The sequence below is a fragment of the Hippocampus bargibanti genome, linkage group LG02 (assembly GCF_051943395.1).
Source record: "Hippocampus bargibanti isolate YZ-2025 linkage group LG02, ASM5194339v1, whole genome shotgun sequence".
NCBI classification, from domain to species: domain Eukaryota; kingdom Metazoa; phylum Chordata; class Actinopteri; order Syngnathiformes; family Syngnathidae; genus Hippocampus; species Hippocampus bargibanti.
In genome coordinates, this window is record NC_142735.1 from 33,173,593 (window position 1) to 33,194,027 (window position 20,435).

General features: G+C 40.4%; 2 protein-coding genes across 3 annotated transcripts in view; one reads left to right on the forward strand and one right to left on the reverse strand.

The window, feature by feature from the left end:
- polr1a (RNA polymerase I subunit A) overlaps positions 1–14,511 on the reverse strand; it is a 71,402-nt gene extending 56,891 nt beyond the window's left edge. Inside the window, exons 1-8 of one of the 2 annotated variants that reach the window (XM_088991085.1) lie at positions 14,326–14,511; positions 13,064–13,172; positions 12,810–12,905; positions 9,634–9,783; positions 7,625–7,729; positions 5,142–5,227; positions 3,731–3,819; positions 342–422 (exon numbers count right to left, since the gene is read on the reverse strand). In XM_088991085.1, coding sequence (XP_088847211.1) covers positions 342–422; positions 3,731–3,819; positions 5,142–5,227; positions 7,625–7,729; positions 9,634–9,783; positions 12,810–12,905; positions 13,064–13,172; positions 14,326–14,402 — 793 coding nt within the window. In that variant the 5' untranslated portion in view covers positions 14,403–14,511. Of the gene's footprint in view, positions 1–339; positions 423–3,730; positions 3,820–5,141; positions 5,228–7,624; positions 7,730–9,633; positions 9,784–12,809; positions 12,906–13,063; positions 13,173–14,325 lie in introns of those variants that run through there. The other variant, XM_088991086.1, reaches the window with a different exon arrangement.
- Positions 14,512–14,747: 236 nt separating this feature from the next.
- The window catches only part of ptcd3 (pentatricopeptide repeat domain 3), a 39,650-nt gene continuing 33,962 nt past the window's right edge, over positions 14,748–20,435 (forward strand). The window contains exons 1-3 of the mRNA XM_088991272.1: positions 14,748–14,836; positions 15,476–15,538; positions 19,875–19,920. Coding sequence (XP_088847398.1) covers positions 14,748–14,836; positions 15,476–15,538; positions 19,875–19,920 — 198 coding nt within the window. The remainder of the gene's footprint in view (positions 14,837–15,475; positions 15,539–19,874; positions 19,921–20,435) is intronic.

Consider the following 20,435-nt stretch of genomic DNA (forward strand, 5'->3'; position numbering starts at 1 on the left):
AGTGCAAGTATAACAAAAAAAGGATATTCAGTGTCCAGGGTTTTTTTTTCATGTGATTTTGAAGAAGACATTATTTTATATAGCCGCCCCCACTTCAAGTTCAGGTAACTCCAGACCCATTGCCTTTAGGAATTACCTTCGAGTCAAAGGTTTCTTATGCTGCATTGAATGTTGATGTAGTCCTAAAACTCAATATTCTGTGGGTCCTGGAATTGGAGTGACAATGACAAAAACCCTGGCACTGGAGTGGACACTTTTGCACATGTCTGGCAGTAAATGAGTCAACAGCTGTTACACTTAAATGATTTCAGTTGTCCTTTATCTCATCATGGCTTACCCACCTTCATTCTTCCACACTTTGATAATGTGTTCTCTGGCAGTGCTGGCAGTCAAATACGCTTTGCTTCCACCCATCAGTTCCCCTGCACAAGAGTAAAATGAAATTATTGATATTGTTATTAATCTTTTCTGTTTTCTGACACATTTGTTCTGTTCAGGGCAGTTTATATCACTCGCCATTCATGTGTAAAAAAAAAGCCAAACTGAGCCTTTTATCTGTCTTAACTGACAAAATGAAATGGGGAGAAGGTACAATAGTGCACGAAACTTAAAGGACAACCGACGCCTCCGTAAAAGTTGTGTCCATAATTGACGTCACTCACGGTAGGTATAGTCACTGACCAAGAAAGCGACACACAATCCATTTTGGGTACTTTGTTTGGTCTGAAAACTTCGTGTTGATGACGAAATTAGAAAACACATAAATAATGCGATGGTGAATCGTTGTGTGTTGCACCAAGACTACTATTTGATACTAGCTGACACAAATTCCCAGCAGACAAATAAGCCCATTTCCAATGGAGCTTTGGCACCACCTGGTGCATTTTCTGGGGCGCTACAATGCAGTTCAGACGCCTCAAAATGACATGGAAGGACTTCTTTAATCGATTGCAAACATTTATGCTTTCCGCTTCAGAACTATTTGAATCATATTCATAACTGGATGAGTCACAAGAAAGCCTCTTCTCTGAATCTGAAGCCATTCCTTTGATTCTCGAGCAAGGCAAGACGTTTTGGTGTGACGTCACGTACAAAGGGGGCGGGACCTTTTGAAACGGAAACTTTCTGAGGTCATTTTGAAGTAGTTTTGGGACACTAAGTCATTTTTATTGGTGTTTTTCATTTGACCAAAAATATCAGCCTGGGTGTTTTGGGTATTTTAGATGTTATAAAACGTTTTTCTGATGTGAGTTAGGAAACAAAAGAAATGTCCTTCAAAGGACAACCGACACCTCCGGAGAAGTTGCGTCCATAATTTGTAAAATCACTTCAAATGACTTCCACTGAGCGCATTTTACAAAGAATATTCATGAAGTCTTGTTTTCGAGTTGATGACGATGTTGGAGTGACGTCGCTGAGGGACCGCCCCTGACCGAGAAAGCGACACAATGCATTTTGGGTACTTTGCTTCATCTGAAAACACCGTGTTGATTGCAAAATTAGAAAGAAAACGACATAACGCAATGGTGAATCGTGTGTCGCAGCCTATTGCTATAACACGCATAAAGAAAGTTTACACAAATTCCCAGCGGACAAACATTTCTAACGGAGCAAAGCAGTACAGAGCCAGCCGAGGAGCTCTCCGGAGTGCGTGAATCCCCGCTTTAATAACCGCAGTCATCCCCTCAGCCTGACAATGGGTAGAAAGTTGCTTCCAGTGGTGAAAGAGAGCAACAGTCATAATAGTGGCGCAAACCTATCGGACAAACATCCAGCTGCTGGAACGAGAAGCTAACCGGAGTTAGCGATGGATAACCGCTGTCATTCATACGCAAGTTCGGAACTCTTCATTTTGAAACTTTAAACAACGTATTGCATGCACAACTAGTAAACAATCTGCATTGATGTTGACATCTTCTCGCTTATTACAGTAAAGTCTCGTTATATCGATATTCCTGGGAGTAAGAAAAAATGTCGATATAACCGTACTATTGATATGTCCGATCCTGTGCCGTACTGCATGAAGCGGGGGCAATAAATGGAGGATCTTTGATATGGCATGTAATTTTCTCATTGGATTCATGGATTGCGTATCTAGCATGCTTTTGTACTGTAGTGACGTGAAAAATAAAGTTATGCATTAAATAAAAACGTCATATTTTTATAACGCACTCTTGCAATCGTCTCACTCGACATTGTTGACATTGTACACACGAGAGAAACCACGAACGCCAGCATGTATAAACATGAAAAACTGATTATTGCAAGCGATAAAGATATCTGAATACAACACAATTAAATACATGTATGGAAAATGAAAACTGCGACGTTTACATTACTCACGTTGATGAAGTATTCTGCGGCACGTCAAACTATTTCGCGATGAAGGAGTTGCTTGTTGGATTGTCCTCCACAGCCAGATTGCCTTGTACGTTGTTTGGATATCACAATTCTTACGTTTCCCCATGGTTGAAATTGGTGTCAAACAACTGTATACTGTATGAGAAGACTACAGTATTGTGACGTTCTCATCCTCTTTGATCCAGGTCCGAAGTCCAACGCTTCGTATGCCGTCTTTATTTTATCCTTACTCTTCAACCACGTTGATAAAGTATTTTGCGGCACGTCAAATTCTTTTGCAATGGAGGATTTACTTCTTGTTGGATTCTCCTCACAACAGCCACGATTGCCTTGTATTTCGTTCCGAGGTCACAATTCTTTCGTTTCGCCATGCGGTGAAAATGGTGGAAAATGGCATCTGCTACACCGCGCAAGACACGGAAGCTGATCACGTGACCGATACAGATTTCGATAATGGTGGTACTGTATAGAAACCCAGAAGAAAATATCCATTCACCTTAAGCTGCTTTTGTATCAATATAAACATAGCTAAATGGCTGGCGGAAGATGAAAAAGGGCACCGTAGTAACCGGATTATCGTAATAACCATGTATCGTACTAACCGGAACTAACTTTTTTAGTTCGCTGACGAAGCCTCTGGGATAAGAAGCGAAACGTCCAACACCTTCAAAAAGTACAGATGACGGCTGAAGAAACCTTCTCATCGATAAATGGAACTAATTATACATAAAAAGACGAGAATTTTGCCGGGAAATGAAAATAGTATCGTAATAAGCAGTATTGTGTAGTATCAATATAAGCAGTATCAACCGATATCGATATAACAAGACTTTACTGTATATGTTATTCATGCCTTTATATGCCACATATCACCCAGGTTGACGTTATATTGCTTATTCACAGAGCTTCATATATGCGTCATATGTCGTGGCCTGCACCAGTTTCGTCGCTTTGCTTACACGGCTCGAATTGATACAGAATGACTTCTTTCATTGATGGTAAACACTTATGCGTTCCACTTCAAAACTATTTGAATCATATTCATAACTACATGAGTAACAAGAAAGGATCTTTTTCCGAATCTGAACTCCCTGAAGCCATTGTTTTGATTCTGGAGCAAGGCAGTTTGTGAAGGAGCATCCTTACGAGACATCGCGAACTGGGGGTGGGACTTTGTGAATCTTTCCAGTTTTGAGCTCCTTATTGGTAGTTTTGGGCAACTTTGTAATTTTTATTGGTGTTTTAAATATCAGCCTGCGTGGTTTGGGTATTTTAGATGCTCTAAAATGTTTTTCTGATGTCAGTTAGGAAACACAAAAATGGTGGCGGTTGTCCTTTAACGTTGCTAGGAAAAAGGTGAAAGACTAACCATCAGTTTTGAGAATGCTTTGCATTTCAGCGGGCAGGGTGACAATCAGCTTACTGTTGTGCTCACGCCGGATGGTGAACCGCTTGCTCCTGTTTGCACACAATGTTCTTTAGTTTCATTAACATGCAACAAAATCCAGAGACAATGACAAATTTTGAAAAAAAAAAAAAAAAAAAAAAAAAAAAGATTTTAATTGGAAGCGAAAACATCACCACCACATCACGAATCCAATTCCAATGAAGTTGGGACCGTGTTCAACTTAAAGAAGCTTTTTGGAATCAAGTCATAAAATATGGAATATTTGCAAAAATTGAAATGTATCAGCTTGAACAGAAAATATTTGGTCTTTGTCATGTATTTAATTAAATGTAATAATAATAATAATACATTTCATTTATAAGCGCCTTTCAAAACTCTCAAGGTCACAGGATCAGTTTTTCTTTGGGTGAGCAGCGACAGCCACATGCGCCAGCCTTCACTCAACCCGGAATAACTCAAATAGATAGAAAGTTAGCTAGCTAATAGATAACTAATCAATAGCTAGCTAGATAGATAGCTAATATATAGCAAATAGTTAGCTAGTTAGGTAGGTAGCCAGCCAGATAGCTAACTAGATAGCCAGATAGCACAAGTGATGGTCCATCCTCACACATCATGATGACCAACGATTTTTTTTTTTTTTTTGGGGGGGGGGGGGGGGGGGGGGGGGTCTGAAAATGAAGTCGAAAATGATTTGCAAACCATATACAGTGATACCTCAGCTCACAAACTTAATTGGTTCCCAGAAAGCGTGTGGAAGGCGAAAAGTTCATCTGCCAAACAATTAGTTCCCATAAGAAACCATTAAAAATGAGAGTAATCCGTTCCCACATCCCCATAAAACATCATTCTCCTAAATAAGCCTAAAACTACATACAATATACCTTATTTTACGTATAATAAATGTGCTATTGTATTGTAATGAAAGAAATAAATTGTACCGAATAATAAAGTATTTTAATTTACCTTTGTGATGGTAGTTGTCAATGGATGGGAGCATTGTTTGAATTAGCGTAATGATACTAGAATAAATCATGCAAACGCACACCTCTGTGTTTTCGACGATATCCTTCTGCTCGACCGTCATTTTCTTTTGTGTCCTCTTCGGCTTAACACTAGCCTGTGGTGGGGTCTTTTTCGCTCCCATAATAGCAAAAGTACTCCACTCGATAGCAAACCACATCTACACTCAAAAGGGCTGTGGAAAACTAGTCCGCCAGCCACTGTAGTGTTGTGTGGTTTGGTTCATCAGCCGAAAAATAGTTTGCATACCAAGATTAGATTCTCGCGAATTTAAAGTTCGTGAGCTAAAGCGTTCGTAAGCTGAGGTATCACTGTAGTTGTTTATGTTTAGCTTTTCTTGTAGTATTACCTGCAATTGGGGCACTTCCGACTTTGCATGTGAATTTTCCAGAAATCATTGATCAAACTGGCTTTCCTTTCCACAAGGTGTTTTATCTGGTGAGGGAAAAAATAGCTATGCAGTTCATTAAACAAAAGAAATAACAAAAGGAACGACCCCAAGGAGGTCCACACGCTAACCACCGGACCCAAAGATAATACAGGTAACATCCGAGTTACGTTTGATTACGGTTGATTTCCGACAAAACGGTTGTAAGTCAAACGGTCCTCAGTCGTAATCCATTCAAAATGGCTGACGTGACGTTTACGCGACAGGATAATAGACAAAGTCAATCTGTTGTTTTTAAGCAATGTTTTCGATTGAATACTATTATATACCAAACTGTTTACGCTTCATTTATACATTTGATAACTGTTAGTGTCATTTTTATCATTTTATATTTTGCATTACCGATTTTTATTACTATATAACTGTACCTGTAATGTATACAAAACTGTTTACTGCACAGTTCATTTATAAATGTAATACAGTAAAGTCTCGTTATATCGATATCGGTTATAACGATAGTACCGCTTATTACGATATTATTTTCATTTCCCTTGCACATTTCTAGTCTTTTTATGTATAATTAGTACCGTTTAATACGATACCCGGTTGTTACGATAATCCGGTTATTACGGTGCTCCTTTTCATCCCCCGCCGGCCATTTTTGTTGTTTACATCGATATATCCGTCGCGCCATTGGTCAACTTGGTCACGTGTCTTGTTATGTGGCAGCTCTCCCGAGCAGACGCCATTTTCAGACGGCAGCTCGTGTGTATCAGACGGCTGCTCGTGTGTCTTCAACAATGGACTGTTTTGGATGCCATCAGAGCAATTTCCAAAGCGTGGAGCACGGTGTCCGAAAACACCATCAAGAACTGCTTCCGTCACTGCAAATTTGAAAATCCAGGGTGCAGTGAGGAAACATCTGCAGCTAACGAAGAGGATGACGACAACATTCCTCTTGCAGTGTTGGCTGAAAAGCTAAAAGTCGCCGACATTGCATCGTATGTCGCAGTCGACAAAGACATTGCGACATTCCCAAGCTCATCAGATGCGGATATCGCAGCGGAGGTCAAAGCCAAGTATGCCACAGTAGATTCCCGTGATGATGATGATGCTGATGACGATGAAGAAGTAGCGACTGAATGCACACCTTTTGCAACTTCGACAAAAGCGTTGCAAGGGGTTGCAGACACGCGATCTTTCTTTGAATTCGTAGAAAATGCATCCGTTTTTTTAGAAACGTTAAACAAGATGGAAGTGTTCATATTAAAATATAAAAATGGGAAGCAGAAGAAGATTGATGACTTTTTTAAATAGCTTACATACATACTAATTGCAGTGTTATGTACATGTACTGTTACATGAATGCAAGCGTTTTTTGCAACAATGTTTGTTGTGTTGTCTGCTGAAGCGTCATGATTTTGAAAATGACTGTACATTCCATACTGTGCATTAAAGGGCAACCAACATCACTTTTTGTGTTTCTTGAGTCAGTCAAAAAGCTGTTGTAACGTCACAGCTGCGCGCCGGCATTCTTTTAAGCTAATCTCGAACGTCACGTAAGTTATGTAAACGTTGCAGTTTTTCATCCATGTACAGTATTTAATTGTGTTGCATCCAGATATCTTTATTGTTTGCAACAATCACTGTTTTTCATATGATTGTACATGCTGGCGTTCGTGACTTCGTGTGAATAGAACTTGACGATTTTGCATTGGTTGGTTGCATTTTTGAAAGGAAATAGTCATTAAAAAGTGTAAAGACGTTTTTATTTTATGCACAACTTTATTTTTCACTTCACTACTGTACAAAAAATATGTTAGATACGCAATCCATGAATCCAATGATGAAATTACATGCCATAACAAAGATGTCGCATTTACGCACCCCCCCCCCCCCCCCCACAGGATCGGATATATCGATAGTCCCGGTTATATCGATATTTTTTCGGATTCCCTTGCGTATCGATATAACGAGACTTTACTGTACTTACCTTTTAGTGTCATTTTTATCATTTTATATTTCATATTATTGGTTGTTATTACTGTATAACTGTACTTGTAATATATACAAAACTGTTTACTGTCCAGTTCATTTGTAAATGTTATATAGAAGAGGTCGCCCGACACTCGCGCTCGGACTCAGGCGGACGCCTAAGGAAAAAAAGCAGTGTACAGTACGAGAGGAGATGTGGCCAAGACGGTATCTCCGCTGTATAACTACTGTATTGAGTGTAGTCACGCGTTGCTGTGCAAGTGTATGACATGCTGGCTGGCCAAAAGTGGCCTCGCACTGCATTTTGCAGTGGGAGGCGTAGAATTATATTAAAAAAAGGGTCTGGCGGTCGTGGTCGTAAGTACGGGTGGTCGTAACTTGCGGCGGTTGTAACTAGGATGTTCCCTGTATACCGTAGAAGTCGATACGTAGTGAATATTTTTACTGACCGGCTTGCTGCTTCCTGAGATTTCAGGTGCGACAACTGAATCAGTGAACTCTTTCAGCTTCGCTGCAACGTCCTCACCGGTGGCTTTTCCTTTCTTCTCCAGAAACTAGCATAGCATGTGAAAAATGAAATAAAAAAATACCTGAGGTATCATGGTCAGTATTTTGAAATCAGAGATTAAAAAAACAAATATGAATTGATTCATACTAAAATACTCATAAATAATAATCCATGCATTGTTGTTTAGTATTGTCTGCAGGATATAATAATAATAATACATTTGATTTCTATGCGCCTTTCAAAACTCTCAAGGTTTACAGTCACAGGATCAGTTTTTCTGTGGGTGAGCAGCGGCAGCCACACGTGGCAGCGTTCACTCAACACGGAAGTAAAGATACAAAGCTAGCTAGCCAATAGATAGCAAATAGATAGCTAATAGAAAGCTAATAGATAGCCAATAGATATCCAGCTAGACAACTAGCTATATAACTAATAAGATAGCCAGCCAGAAAGCTAGCTAGGCGGCCAGTTGAATAATAGGTAGTAAATAGCTAATAGATAGCCGATAGATAGCTCAAATAGATCGAAACCTAGCTAGATAGCTAATATGTTTACTAATGTGTTTCCTGACACAAATAGTTAGCTAGCCAGCTAATAGATAGCTAATGGATTAGTTCCACAGGGGGGAAATTTGCATTATTATTAATTATTCAAGTCCCATCTCAAAACCCACCTATTTAAAATTGCATTTTCTGTGGAGCTCTCTCTTGTTTCTATTTATCATTGTATTTTATTTATTGCATTCTATTTGTGATTGTATTTTATTTATTATCGTACCTATGCTTGTCTGTGACTGTAAAGTGTGATTGAGAGTGTTGAAAGGCGCTTAAAATGTAATGTATTATTATTATTATTATTAGGTAGCTCCAATCCAAAAATACTCTCTCACAATCATACGACAGTGGGACCTTGGTTTACAAACTTAATTGGTTCCCAGTCAGTGTGTAAGGCGAAAAGTGTGTATCTGAAAAATTAATTTCCCATAGGAAACCATTTAAATGAGAATAATCCGTTCCCAGGTCCCCATAAAACATAATTTTCTAAGCCTTAAAACTACACAAAATATACCTTATTTTATGTATAATAAATGCGCTATAGTATTATGATTAATGAAAAAAACTGTACTGTACAATAAACTCATTTTATTTGCCTTTGTGATGGCCGTTAATAGCTTGATGGTTGACGGTTTCCTCAGCATTTGATGAGGAACATAGGCTTCTTTCACTTCTTCTTTCTTCCATCTTGAGGAATGATCACTTGTAGGTCCTTTCTCTGTGATAATTGTATCTAGTTCTTCATCAATTGTGATCTGTTTCGCTGGGTTGATAGCTTTTTGCATCAAGTGTACAGATGACTTGTGCGGGTTATTTGTGGAGCCTGATTGATGGGATATTTAACCTTCCAGTCTACACTCTGCTTTTGAACTATCAAAATTGAAATGGGTCCAAATTTCACTGTTTTCTATCCATTGCACTTGTTTTTCCCCTTTTTTTGTTTCAAGCTCTGCCCTCTCCCTTTCGTGTGTGTGTCTTTTATCTCTCTGTCTGCCTGTCTCTTTAATGTTTAACCCCCCTGCCCCACACTGCTGGGTTCTTGACCAATCACGTGGCTTTAACCGACAACTGGGGGCGGGGAATAGAGGACAAGAAAAAGTCCGCTGCCATTTCCTCGTTTGGAGAATGCGCTCATTCACGAACGACACATCACTCATTGTGGCAGCTCCGTGTGTATCCCGAAAAAGTTTGTATGCCAAGGTAAAATTGTCATAAATGTAACGTTCGTAAACCGAAAAGTTCATAAGCCAAGGGGTTCGTAAACCGAGGTCCCACTGTACATTTGATTTCTATTTATATAGAGTATGTATTTATTTAAAATGCATCCTACTTGTGATTCATAATGGTAAAATTCAATATGTTATAATATGTTATACATGCTAAACTTAAACCTCACCTGGCTGAGAATATCCTCGATCTGGTAAACCTGCTGCATGGCTCCATAGTCCAATAATTTCAGTTGGTTCAACAGTAGATGGACAGCTGCCCGTGGACAGGTTAACATGTGGCACGACAGACATGACCCACGAATTAACAGGTAGAGTTTCTGAAAATGAGTAAAAGCACAACTAAAACATGGGAAGAAAATAGAAAGGATCCATTTCATGAAGCCTTCACAGGACAATTTCCAGCAACGGCTCCTCCTCTTCTTTTCCCTTCGGGTTTTCCCTTCAGGGGTCGCCACAGCGAATCAATGTCCTCCATCTATCCCGGTTTTGTGCATCCTCCTCTCTCACACTAGGTACCTTCATGTCCCCTTTGACCACATCCATAAACCTCCTCTTTGGTATTCCTCTCGTTCTCCTGCCTGGCAGTTCAAGGCTCAGCGTCCCTCTCCCGATATAGTCACGCTCTCTCCAAACCATCTCAGTCCGACTTTCTCTGCAAAGCCTCTAATACAGGGGTGGGCACTCCTCGTCCTGGAGGGCCACCCTCCTGCATGTTTTCCAAGTCTCCCTGTTACAATACACCTGATTCAAATGATCATATAATCACCAAGCTCCGTGGAAGCCTTACATTGAACCTGCTCATTTGAATCAGATGTGTTGCAACAAGGAGACTTGGAAAACACCAGTCACTTACTTCACTGAACATTACACTTCACATCACATCAAACATCATGGCTGGTCTCACCACTGCTTTATACACTTTTCCTTTCATCCTAGCGGAAACCCTCCTATAACACATCCCACCTGACATTTTTCTCCAGCCTGTCTGGACACACTTCTTCTCATTTCCACACTCTCCATTGCTCTGGACAGTTGACCCCGAGGACTTAAAATCCTCCACCTTCTTTATTTCTTCCCCCTGTAGCATCACTCTTGCACTTGGATCCCTCTCATTCACACACATGTATCCCGTCTTGCTGCGACTGATCTTCATTCCTCTCCTTTCCAGGGCATATCGCCACATCTCTAGTTTCTCCGCCACCTGTTCCCCGTTCTCGCGACAGATCACAATGTCATCTGCAAACATCATGGTCCAAGGAGATTTTTGTCTAACATCGTCTGTCAGCCTGTCCATCATCATAGCAAATAAGAAGGGGCTTAGAGTTGACCCCTGGTGGAGTCCCACCTCCAACTTGAATTCCTCCGTCACACCGACAGCACAACTCACAACTGTCTTCCAGTCATGATACATGTCTTGCACCGCTCTGACATACTTTTCTATCACTCCAGACTTCCTTATGCAATACCACAGCTCTACTCTGGGCACCCTGTCGTACGCTTTATCCAGATCTACAAAGACACAATGCAATTCCTTCTGACCTTCTCTGTACTTCTCTATCATCATTCTTAAAGCAAACACTGCATCTGTCGCACTCTTTTTTGGCATGAAGCCATACTGCTGCTCACAAATGTTCACTTCTGCTCTTAGTCTTGCTTCAACTACTCTTTCACAGAGTTTCATTGCATGGCTCATCAACTTTATTCCTCTGTAATTAGTACAACTCTGCACATCTCCTTTGGTCTTAAAAATGGGCACGAGTACACTTTGTCTCCATTCTTCAGGCATCTGTTCACCATCTAAGATCTTGTTGAATAACCCAGTCAGGAACACCACCACCACCTGTCCAAAACACTTGCATACCTCGATTGGTAAATCATCAGGCCCGAGTGCCTTTCCCCCCTTCATCCTCTTCAGCACCCTCCTCACTTCATCTATGCTAATGTTTGCTACGTCTTGGTCCACAAGTAAAGTCTTCAAAGTACTCTTTCCATCTTGCCATCTCACAATTGGCACCTGTTAATACATTGCCATCTCTATTCTTCATCACCCGAACCTGCTGCGGGTCCTCACCATCTTTGTCTCTGTCTCGCCAGCCTGTAAAGATTTGTCTCGGCTTCCTTGCTGTCCAGCCGAGCATATAAGTCATCATCGGCCTGTTGTTTGGCCTTTGCCCTTTACCCGTGCGCCACATCTCCTTGTACTGCTGTCTACTCTCATCCGTCCTCTGTGTCCCACTTCTTCTTTGCTAACCTCTTTCTCTGTATACACTCCTGCACAAGTACTTTCTGACCTGTGTCTCTGATTATGTTCGCTGTAGTTTGCCAGTCATCTAGAAGTACCTCTTGCCCACCCAGTGCTTGTCTTACCTCATTCCCAGATGTCATGCAACACTCTTCCAGCATTGGCAATGGGAAAAAAAGTATACAAGTATAGTGATACCTCAGCTTACAACCTTAATTGGTTCCCAGAAAGTGTGTGTAAGGCAAAAAGTGTGACTTCCAAAGATTAATTTCTCAGGTGAAACCATTAAAAATAATTAATTTCCAGGTCCCCATAAAACATAATTGTCTACTAAATAAGCCTTATAACTACACAAAATAGACCTTATTTTGTGTATAATAAATGGACTATTGGATTGTAATGAAAGAAATAAACGACTATATAATAAAGTCATTTTATTGACCGTTGTGATGGTGGTTGATGTAGTTGCCTCTTGATGATATCCGAGTGAAGTTGCTGTGTTTTCTCGGTGATAAAAGCCTCACTCACACTGTCCCCTGCTAGCTGCTTTTCGTTAATCCAAATCAACAGAAGTTTTTCAACCTATACTATTACCTGAGACCGTTGCTTAGACAACATAGAAATACCCTTCATAGCGTTCTTGTTCTTAAGGATGGTAGCAATGGTCGACTTAGCATACTGGTACTGGGACGCTAAGTCACACAAAGGCACACCTCTGTGTTTTTCAATGATCTCCTTCTTCTGCTCAACCGTCATTTTCTTTTGGGCTTAACACTATCCTGTGGTGGGGTCTTTTTGGTCCCATAATAGCAAAAGTACTCCACTCGATAACAAACCACATCCGCACTCAAAGAAAGGGGGTGACGAAAACTAGTCTGCCAGCCACCGTGGTGCTGTTTGATCCTGTGGTTCGGTGTTCTACCGCCGAAAATTAGTCCTCCAGCCATTGCGGCGCTTCGTGTGTTTCCAAAAAGTAGTTTGTATGCCAAGATTATATTCTCACGAATTTAATGTTAGTAAAGTGAAAAGTTTGTTCGCTAAATCGTTCTTAAACCGAGGTATCACTGTACATGTGGCAGTTGTGTGCACCCTGCTTCTTACATCAAAAAAGAGTGGGTTGTAAACAGGAAGAGGGAGCTCCACATGTCCCAGGTGTCCTGGACAGTTGGTGAAATCCTGGGAGCAGGTTGAACATGTCTGATGAAACAAGTATGAATAAATAAAATGAATAAATAATAACAAACCTCGTACTTCAAAGGTAAATCTGGGTGCTTTCATTCATACCCAAAACAACATCATTGCCGGAGTTTTTCATTTTTCTTTTTAGTATGAACGACAGCCAGGAACACATTTACCTCTTTGTTGTCTGATGGTCCCAGGGCCAAGTCATAGAGACTGTTAGGGAGCGTATTCCCAACATTATCAAGGATCCTTGGGTTGGTGATCGTCTTTACGCTCAACTTCCTAATAACCACAATAAACAATATTTACTCACAACATATAGATACGCTACAGTGATCAATATTTCACCGCGATTGTTTCTGTAAAGTGAACCAAGCGCACTCTGTACTCACAGTCGTGTATCTTTGCATTTTTGTGATGTAATAGTTTTTGGTGGGATTTTCCAAGCTATACATTTTATGATGACGTATTACATGTTTCCCTCCATGCTGGTTCTTGAATTTTTCGAATACGACAACGAGAAACGGGGGTGAAAAACTAGTGTTAGCTCTTTATGCTAACACTAGTTTATAAAGGTGAGTAAGTTGTATTTTTACAACTCACAGAAGCAGTGGAATGTATATTTTACTCCATAACTGCCAGGTTTCAAGCAAGCATTAGCATATATATTTCTAGAGCTCGCAATGTTTGTTCCTAGTATTCAGTGACAGCCATTTTTGATTTCTGAGGAATATCTGCCTGCACTCGATCGGATATTTGCTAATCTGTCGCTTATATTTCGCTTTTGACAGAAAATACTGAAGAATACAGATTATAAATTCAACAAATGGTCGCTAAATCATTCCAATTAATAACTTGAATAAGTAAAATAGTGACCGTGTTCAAATGTTCGGTCACAGATTTTCATTGTTTAAACCATGTGATTCCAGGCAGAAAATCCCCACATATTTCGAAAATTAAAAAAAAAAAAATCCTTATTTGTCATAGACCAATAATCTATACATCATTTGAAAGCTATTTAGATGCACTTTAATATGGTATTAGAAAATGTCTGATGAATTATTATTGAAACATTTTGTCACAATTACGTTCGTAAACGTATTTGGTTTTTTTACTTTCATTCCTTTCATCACTTTGCTGCTGTGAAATGTAAATTTCTCCACTGTGAGACTAATAAAGGCATATCCAATCCAATCCATCCCTACACATGCTTGACTGCACTTTGTGTCCTAACAATTTAGATAAACATACAATTCAATGCTAAATTTAAAATGTGACATACAAGGAAAGTGGCGAAAGGTCCTTCCTAATAAAAGGTGGTAGTCGAAATTTAAAATTGGTGAATGGCTCATGAGATTAAAAAGAATACCGTTTTGAGTTTACGCTAACTTTCGAACTTCAATTTTAGCACGAAACCAAAATCTAACAGGCTTACCTAATCTCATCGGTGGAGTACATGCCAAACGACATGCCCTCCAATCGCCGCCATGGCACTTCTTTTCTAAACAGCATATTTGATGATGATACAGATTGGTAAAAGTTTACAAGTAGAACATGATTCCGTGGTTTTCTGACTACATGCGACACGAGGTCGCGTTACTGCTTTCTCCCACGTGCCTCGTAGGACCCCACGACCTCTCTAAAGTATGCGGGGGTCACACATATAGGATATAATTTAAGAGGTGTATGTTAAATTCACAAAAATTTAAATAAAAATAGATATACTCTACTTAAATTATAATTCTCGACACCGGAACTGTATTACAAAAAAAAACAACAACAAAACAAAAAAAAACAATCATTGAACAAACCCCTCATTGAAGCCCCATGGTTTCTTCCACACTGCTTATGCGCAACATGGCGGCGTCCGGGTGGAAAGTAGGAACGTACATGTACAAAAACAACCGACTTTTCTTGACCAACCTCGAGAAAGTGTTGTTTCATAGGTAAGATAAATTCCACATTTCTGTTTCTGAAAGACTGCTACCCAGATGAGCTTTTTCATTTTTGCTTTTCTATCATTGACGACGAGCATCCTTGTGCAGAAGGTCATCATGCTACCGTAACTCATTGCATCCTGTCCAAATAACTCATCAAGCTATTAAAGCTATTTTTATACCGTGCAGCCTTATTAGGATTATAAAAAGTCATGAATCGATCAAGTAGGCGCCTTCTTTTGATATAGATTTTTATTTAGAAATTGTTTGTATGTGTGTATGTAGGCCACTGACTGTTTACATATCAAATGTTTTACAATGACTTTATTTGCTTTGTTTTAAAAGGAATTTTTTTGCGATCTTGGCTTTACGCCATCAAGCGACAGAATCCACCAAAGGCAAGTAGAAAGGGGATATCCCCCCCCCGCATTTTCTTGTTAATGTTTTATATTTCAACACAAAGTAATAAAAAAGCCTTTCACATTGTTAGATGCATTTTTTTATTGTACGTACGGTTTACTTTAATTTATTTTTGCTCTCCATCTTACATTTATTGGAATGGAATGTCTCGATTTTTTATTTCTGTCCTTGTTTTTAATATAACTTAATTTGTTTTTTAAGTTTTCAATTGTTCAAATAAATCCGCACATGTCTGTATTTTATTGTAGCAGAGTCCTCAGAGACAATCACCGTACCCAGAAAGAAAGTATGGTATGTGTTTGGACCTTTATTTTATAGAGAAGAAATATACAGTATCTATACCATCACTGAGAACAGCGGTCGTGAACCTATGGCTCGCGAGCCATATATGGCTCTTTTGATGATTGCATATGGCTCGCTGATAAAACTAAATACATATTCTCACTTTTTCACTGTTAATTTCCTGTTGGGGCTGCAGTTGGCGGATTGGATGATACTGACGCCAGTTGGCGGAAAGCGCAATTTTGATTGGACAATACTGGCCTTTTTGACTAAATGTCAGAATGTATTATTTCAAATAACTTTGTGATAGTACTCACCGTTAACATGAATGGTTTTGCGTTCCTCATGATTGGTAAAAATCCAGCCAAACAATCGGAATGAAAGTCAACTTCCCGGCTCCATTCATTCCATTCGGCTACTTTCATTCCTTTCATCACTTTGCTGCTGTGAAATGTAAATTTCTCCACTGTGAGACGAATAAAGGCAATCCAATCCAATCCAATCCAATCCATACACGAAGTCATTGCTCGCTAGCCTGCAGACTTGCGCGCTAGCTTTCTGCTGTCTCTCACAGATGTATTTTGATGCTAACGTGAGCATGGGGCTTGTTAAAATGCCACTGATATTTGACTGTTTCATCGATTGCATTGTTTCATTGCAAATTAGAATCAGAACCTTTTCTCTCCACAAAGGCGAATCCTCCGGTACATTCAAGCTGAAGTGTCTGCGCCATTTTTTTTACTTGTCGGTTTATTTAAAGGGGCGTTGACCTGTTTCAACTTGACGGCCAGTATCATCCAATCAAAATTGCGCTTTTCGCCAACCTAGGTCGGTATCATCCAATCAAAATTGCACTTTCTGCCAACTGCAGCCCCAACAGGAAATGAACAGCGAAAAAGCGAGAATATGTATTTAGTTCTATCAGCGGGCCATATGCAATCATCAAAAGAGCCATTTATGGCTCGCGAGCCATAGGTTCACGACCGCTGGTATATCATAATCACTTTCTTCCAAATTCGCTTTCCAATTCATCTTAAAATCTCATTCAGTGTGTTGTATATTCAATCATGGGAGCTGACATCTTTGAGGTGAAAAAGCTGTCTCATGGGCTAGCTATTAGCTAGCTACTTCATCTATTCACTATGTATTGGTTGCCTCTTAGCTAGCTGGCTAGCTTTCTATCTATTTGAGTTACTTCTGGGTTGAGTGAACGCTGGCTTAAAGTGTTCAAAAGCTTTTAGTATATGAACTAAATTTCTACAGTTTAGCTGGTGTATATAATGTCCAGTCACTGTACATTATAAACACTTTATCGATACTGTGTGCAATGTAGCCACAAGGGGGCACAAGCCAGTGTCTTATTGTGCCGTTCCCAAGCCTGGATAAATACAGAGGGTTGTGTCAGGAAGGGCATCCGACGTAAAATTTTTTGCCAAAACAAATATGCGAATCAAACCTATGATTCCCAGACCGGATCGGTCGAGGCCCGGGTTAACAACGGCCGCCATTGGTACTGTTGACCTTCAGGGTGCCAGTGGAAAATGGACTACTGTTGGTCGAAGAAGGAGAGGAGGGAGGTGTGCCCAGAGGAAAAGAGAGAGATGGAACGGCAACAGTATAGAACTAAGAATAGGAACTTTGAATGTAGGAACAATGACAGGTAAAGGTCGAGAGCTGGTTGACATGATACAGGGAAGGAAGGTAGACATACTGTGTGTCCAGGAGACCAGGTGGAAAGGGAACAAGGCTAGAAGCTTAGGGTCAGGGTTTAAGTTGTTCTATCATGGTGAAGACAGAAGGAGAAATTGAGTTGGGGTTATCTTAAAAAGGAGTTTGTTAGGAATATCTTAGAAGTAAAAAGAGTATCAGATAGAATGATGAGTCTGAAGCTAGAAATTGAAGGCGTGATGTTCAATGTTGTTTGTGGGTATGCCCCACAAGTAGGATGTGAGCTGGCGGAGAAGGAGAAATTTTGGTTGGACTTTGATGAAGTCATACAGAACATCCCGAGAAGTGAGAGGGTTGTAATTGGTGGAGACTTCAATGGACATGTTGGTGCAGGAAACAAAGATGATGAGGAGGTGATGGGCAGGGTTGGACTCCAGATGAGGAACGCTGAAGGACAGATGGTGGTTGACTTTGCTAAGAGAATGGAAATGGCTATTGTGAATACTTTCTTTCAGAAGAGACAGGAACATAGGGTGACCTACAAGAGTGGAGGCAGAAGTACACAGGTAGACTACATTTTGTGTCAACGGCGCCATCTAAAGGAAATCAGTGACGGCAAAGTAGTGGTTGGTGAGAGTGTAGCCAGACAGCATAGGTTGGTGGTGTGTAGGATGACACTGGCAGTGAGGAAGATGAAGAAACCAAAGGCTGAAGTGAGGACAAAATGGTGGAAGTTGAAAAAGGAAGAGTGTTGCATGACATTTAGGAAGGAGGTAAGACAAGCACTGGGTGGGCAAGAGGTCCTTCCAGATGGCAAACTACAGCGAACATAATCAGAGACACGGGTCGGAAAGTACTTGGTGTATCGAGTGGAAGAAAGGTAGATAAGGAGACTTGGTGGTGTAATGGGGAGGTGCAGGAGTGTATACAGAGAAAGAGGTTAGCAAAGAAGACATGGGACACTGAGAGGACGGACGAGAGTCGACAGCAGTACAAGGAGATGCAGCGCACGGTTAAAGTAAAGGTGGCAAAGGCCAAACAAGAGGCCTATGATGACTTATATGCTCGGCTAGACAGTACATTAGAGGGACAACTCATATTAGAGGCGTTGGAGAGAAAGTCAGAGAGGCCAGACTGAGATGGTTTGGACATGTCCTGAGGAGAGAGTGATGCTGAGCCTTGAACTGCCAGGCAGGAGACCGAGAGGAAGACCGAAGAGGAGGTTTATGGATGCGGTCAAAGAGGACATGAAGGTAGCTGGTGTGAGGGAAGAGGATGCACAAAACCGGGATAGATGGAGCACATTGATTCGCTGTGGCGACCCCTGAGGGGAAAAGCCGAAAGGAAAAGAAGAAGAAGATCTATACCGTGGGCATAGGTGAGGCACACAGTTCTCCTGCCTCATGACAGGGGGCGCTGGTGATTACAGAGATTCTTCTTGCGCCTCCTCAGCTGCAGAATAATAGAATTAGTGAGAGCAAGCGACAGTCAACAGTTAGCAAGTTAAATGCAACCATCCAGTCATTTTTTCGTGTTGCTTGGCTTTATTTTGAGAATGGAGGATTAAATATCTAAATTGAAAGAAATAGAGAGACTTTTAAAACTGAAGAAATATAAGGAAGGCTTCTACAAAGAAAGTATAGATGCCTTTCTTCAGAAGGAGCGGCGCATGGACTTCATTTATAAGTAAAGGTAACACAATAAAAACGTTTTTTTTATTCTTTTTTATGCTACAGTTTATATAAAGAGTGCGGACATGACATTTTAAGCAAAACACGTTAACTGTTGCCAATCAAATGGTGAATAAGCTACTCTGTAGAGTTCATATGTTTATAAATCTGACTGTGATGACATCAGTGCCTCACCAGCCATGAACCTCACCGCACGTCACTGCTGGTTAGCTGGCTGGCTGGCTATTAGCTATCTATTAGCTATTTATTGGCTAGCTAGCTACTTGGCTGGCTATTGGCTATATATTAGCTAGTTAGCTACCTGACTGGCTATTAGCTATGGCTATATATTAGCTAGTTAGCTACCTGACTGGCTATTAGCTACTGGTTATCTATTAGCTAGTTAGCTTGTTGGCTGGCTATTAGCTATTGGCTATCTATTAGCTAGCTAGCTAGCTTTCTATCTATTTAAGTTACTTCCCAGTTGAGTGGACGCTGGCGCGTGTGGCTGCCGCTGCTCACCCGCATAAAAAAGTGACCTTGAGATTTGTGGAAGGTGCTTAGAAATGAAATACACTACTACTACCACCACCACTACTACGACTGCTACTACTATGAATACTATGACTACTACTTCTACTAATACTACTCCGACGACTACTCCTACTATGAATACTATGACTACTACTACTCCCACTACTACTACTACTACTACCACTACAAATAATAATAATAATAATAATTCTTTCCTTTCGGCTATTCCTTTACTACTACTAATAATAATCGGAATAATAAATATTTAAATTTATTATTTATTTCTATGTGTGGTATTAGTTTTAAGTACATCAAGTGAATGTTGATTATTTCAGTTTATTTTTTTAATGTAACTCCAAATGGTTCACATAGTCGATTTTCTTGTTGTTTGATTGAGCACATTTATTTTCATGTGTCATTTAAAATAATAACTGGTGGTCTTATTTTATTTTTTTGTAACTGTGGAAAAAAAGGAGCAAAGAATCAGTTTTGGAGGCCTTGGCTGTGACCGTGCGCGGGGTGAGTTCCCATCTCGTTTCTTTTTGAGTCTTTTCATTCAGCTGTGGCACAATGATTTGGGGGGCATCTCACTAAAACGATCACCCTTGCTTTTAGTATGCTCTTCACTTGTGTAATTGTGTTCCATGGGGTGCAATTTCTTTTTGGGTGAAGTTATATACACCAAATATAGTGATTTTTCCATACAGGTAACATCCGAGTTATGACCAGCACGAGTTACGACCGACGCGAGTTACGACCACCCGTACTTATAACCACGACTGCCGGACGCTTTTTTTAAATTATTATTATTTTTTAATTCTACGCACAAGCAGCAATGTGCACCACAATTTTGGCCAGCCAGCATGTCGCACACTTGCACGGCAATGCGGGACTATACTCAATACAGTAGTTACACAGTGCAGATACAGTCTCCTGTAGTACTGTGCACTGCTTTTTTCCTTCGTGTCCGCCTGAGTCCGACCGTTAGTGTCGGGCGACCTCTTCTGGCTGTTAGCAGGGGGAGCAACGTAAGT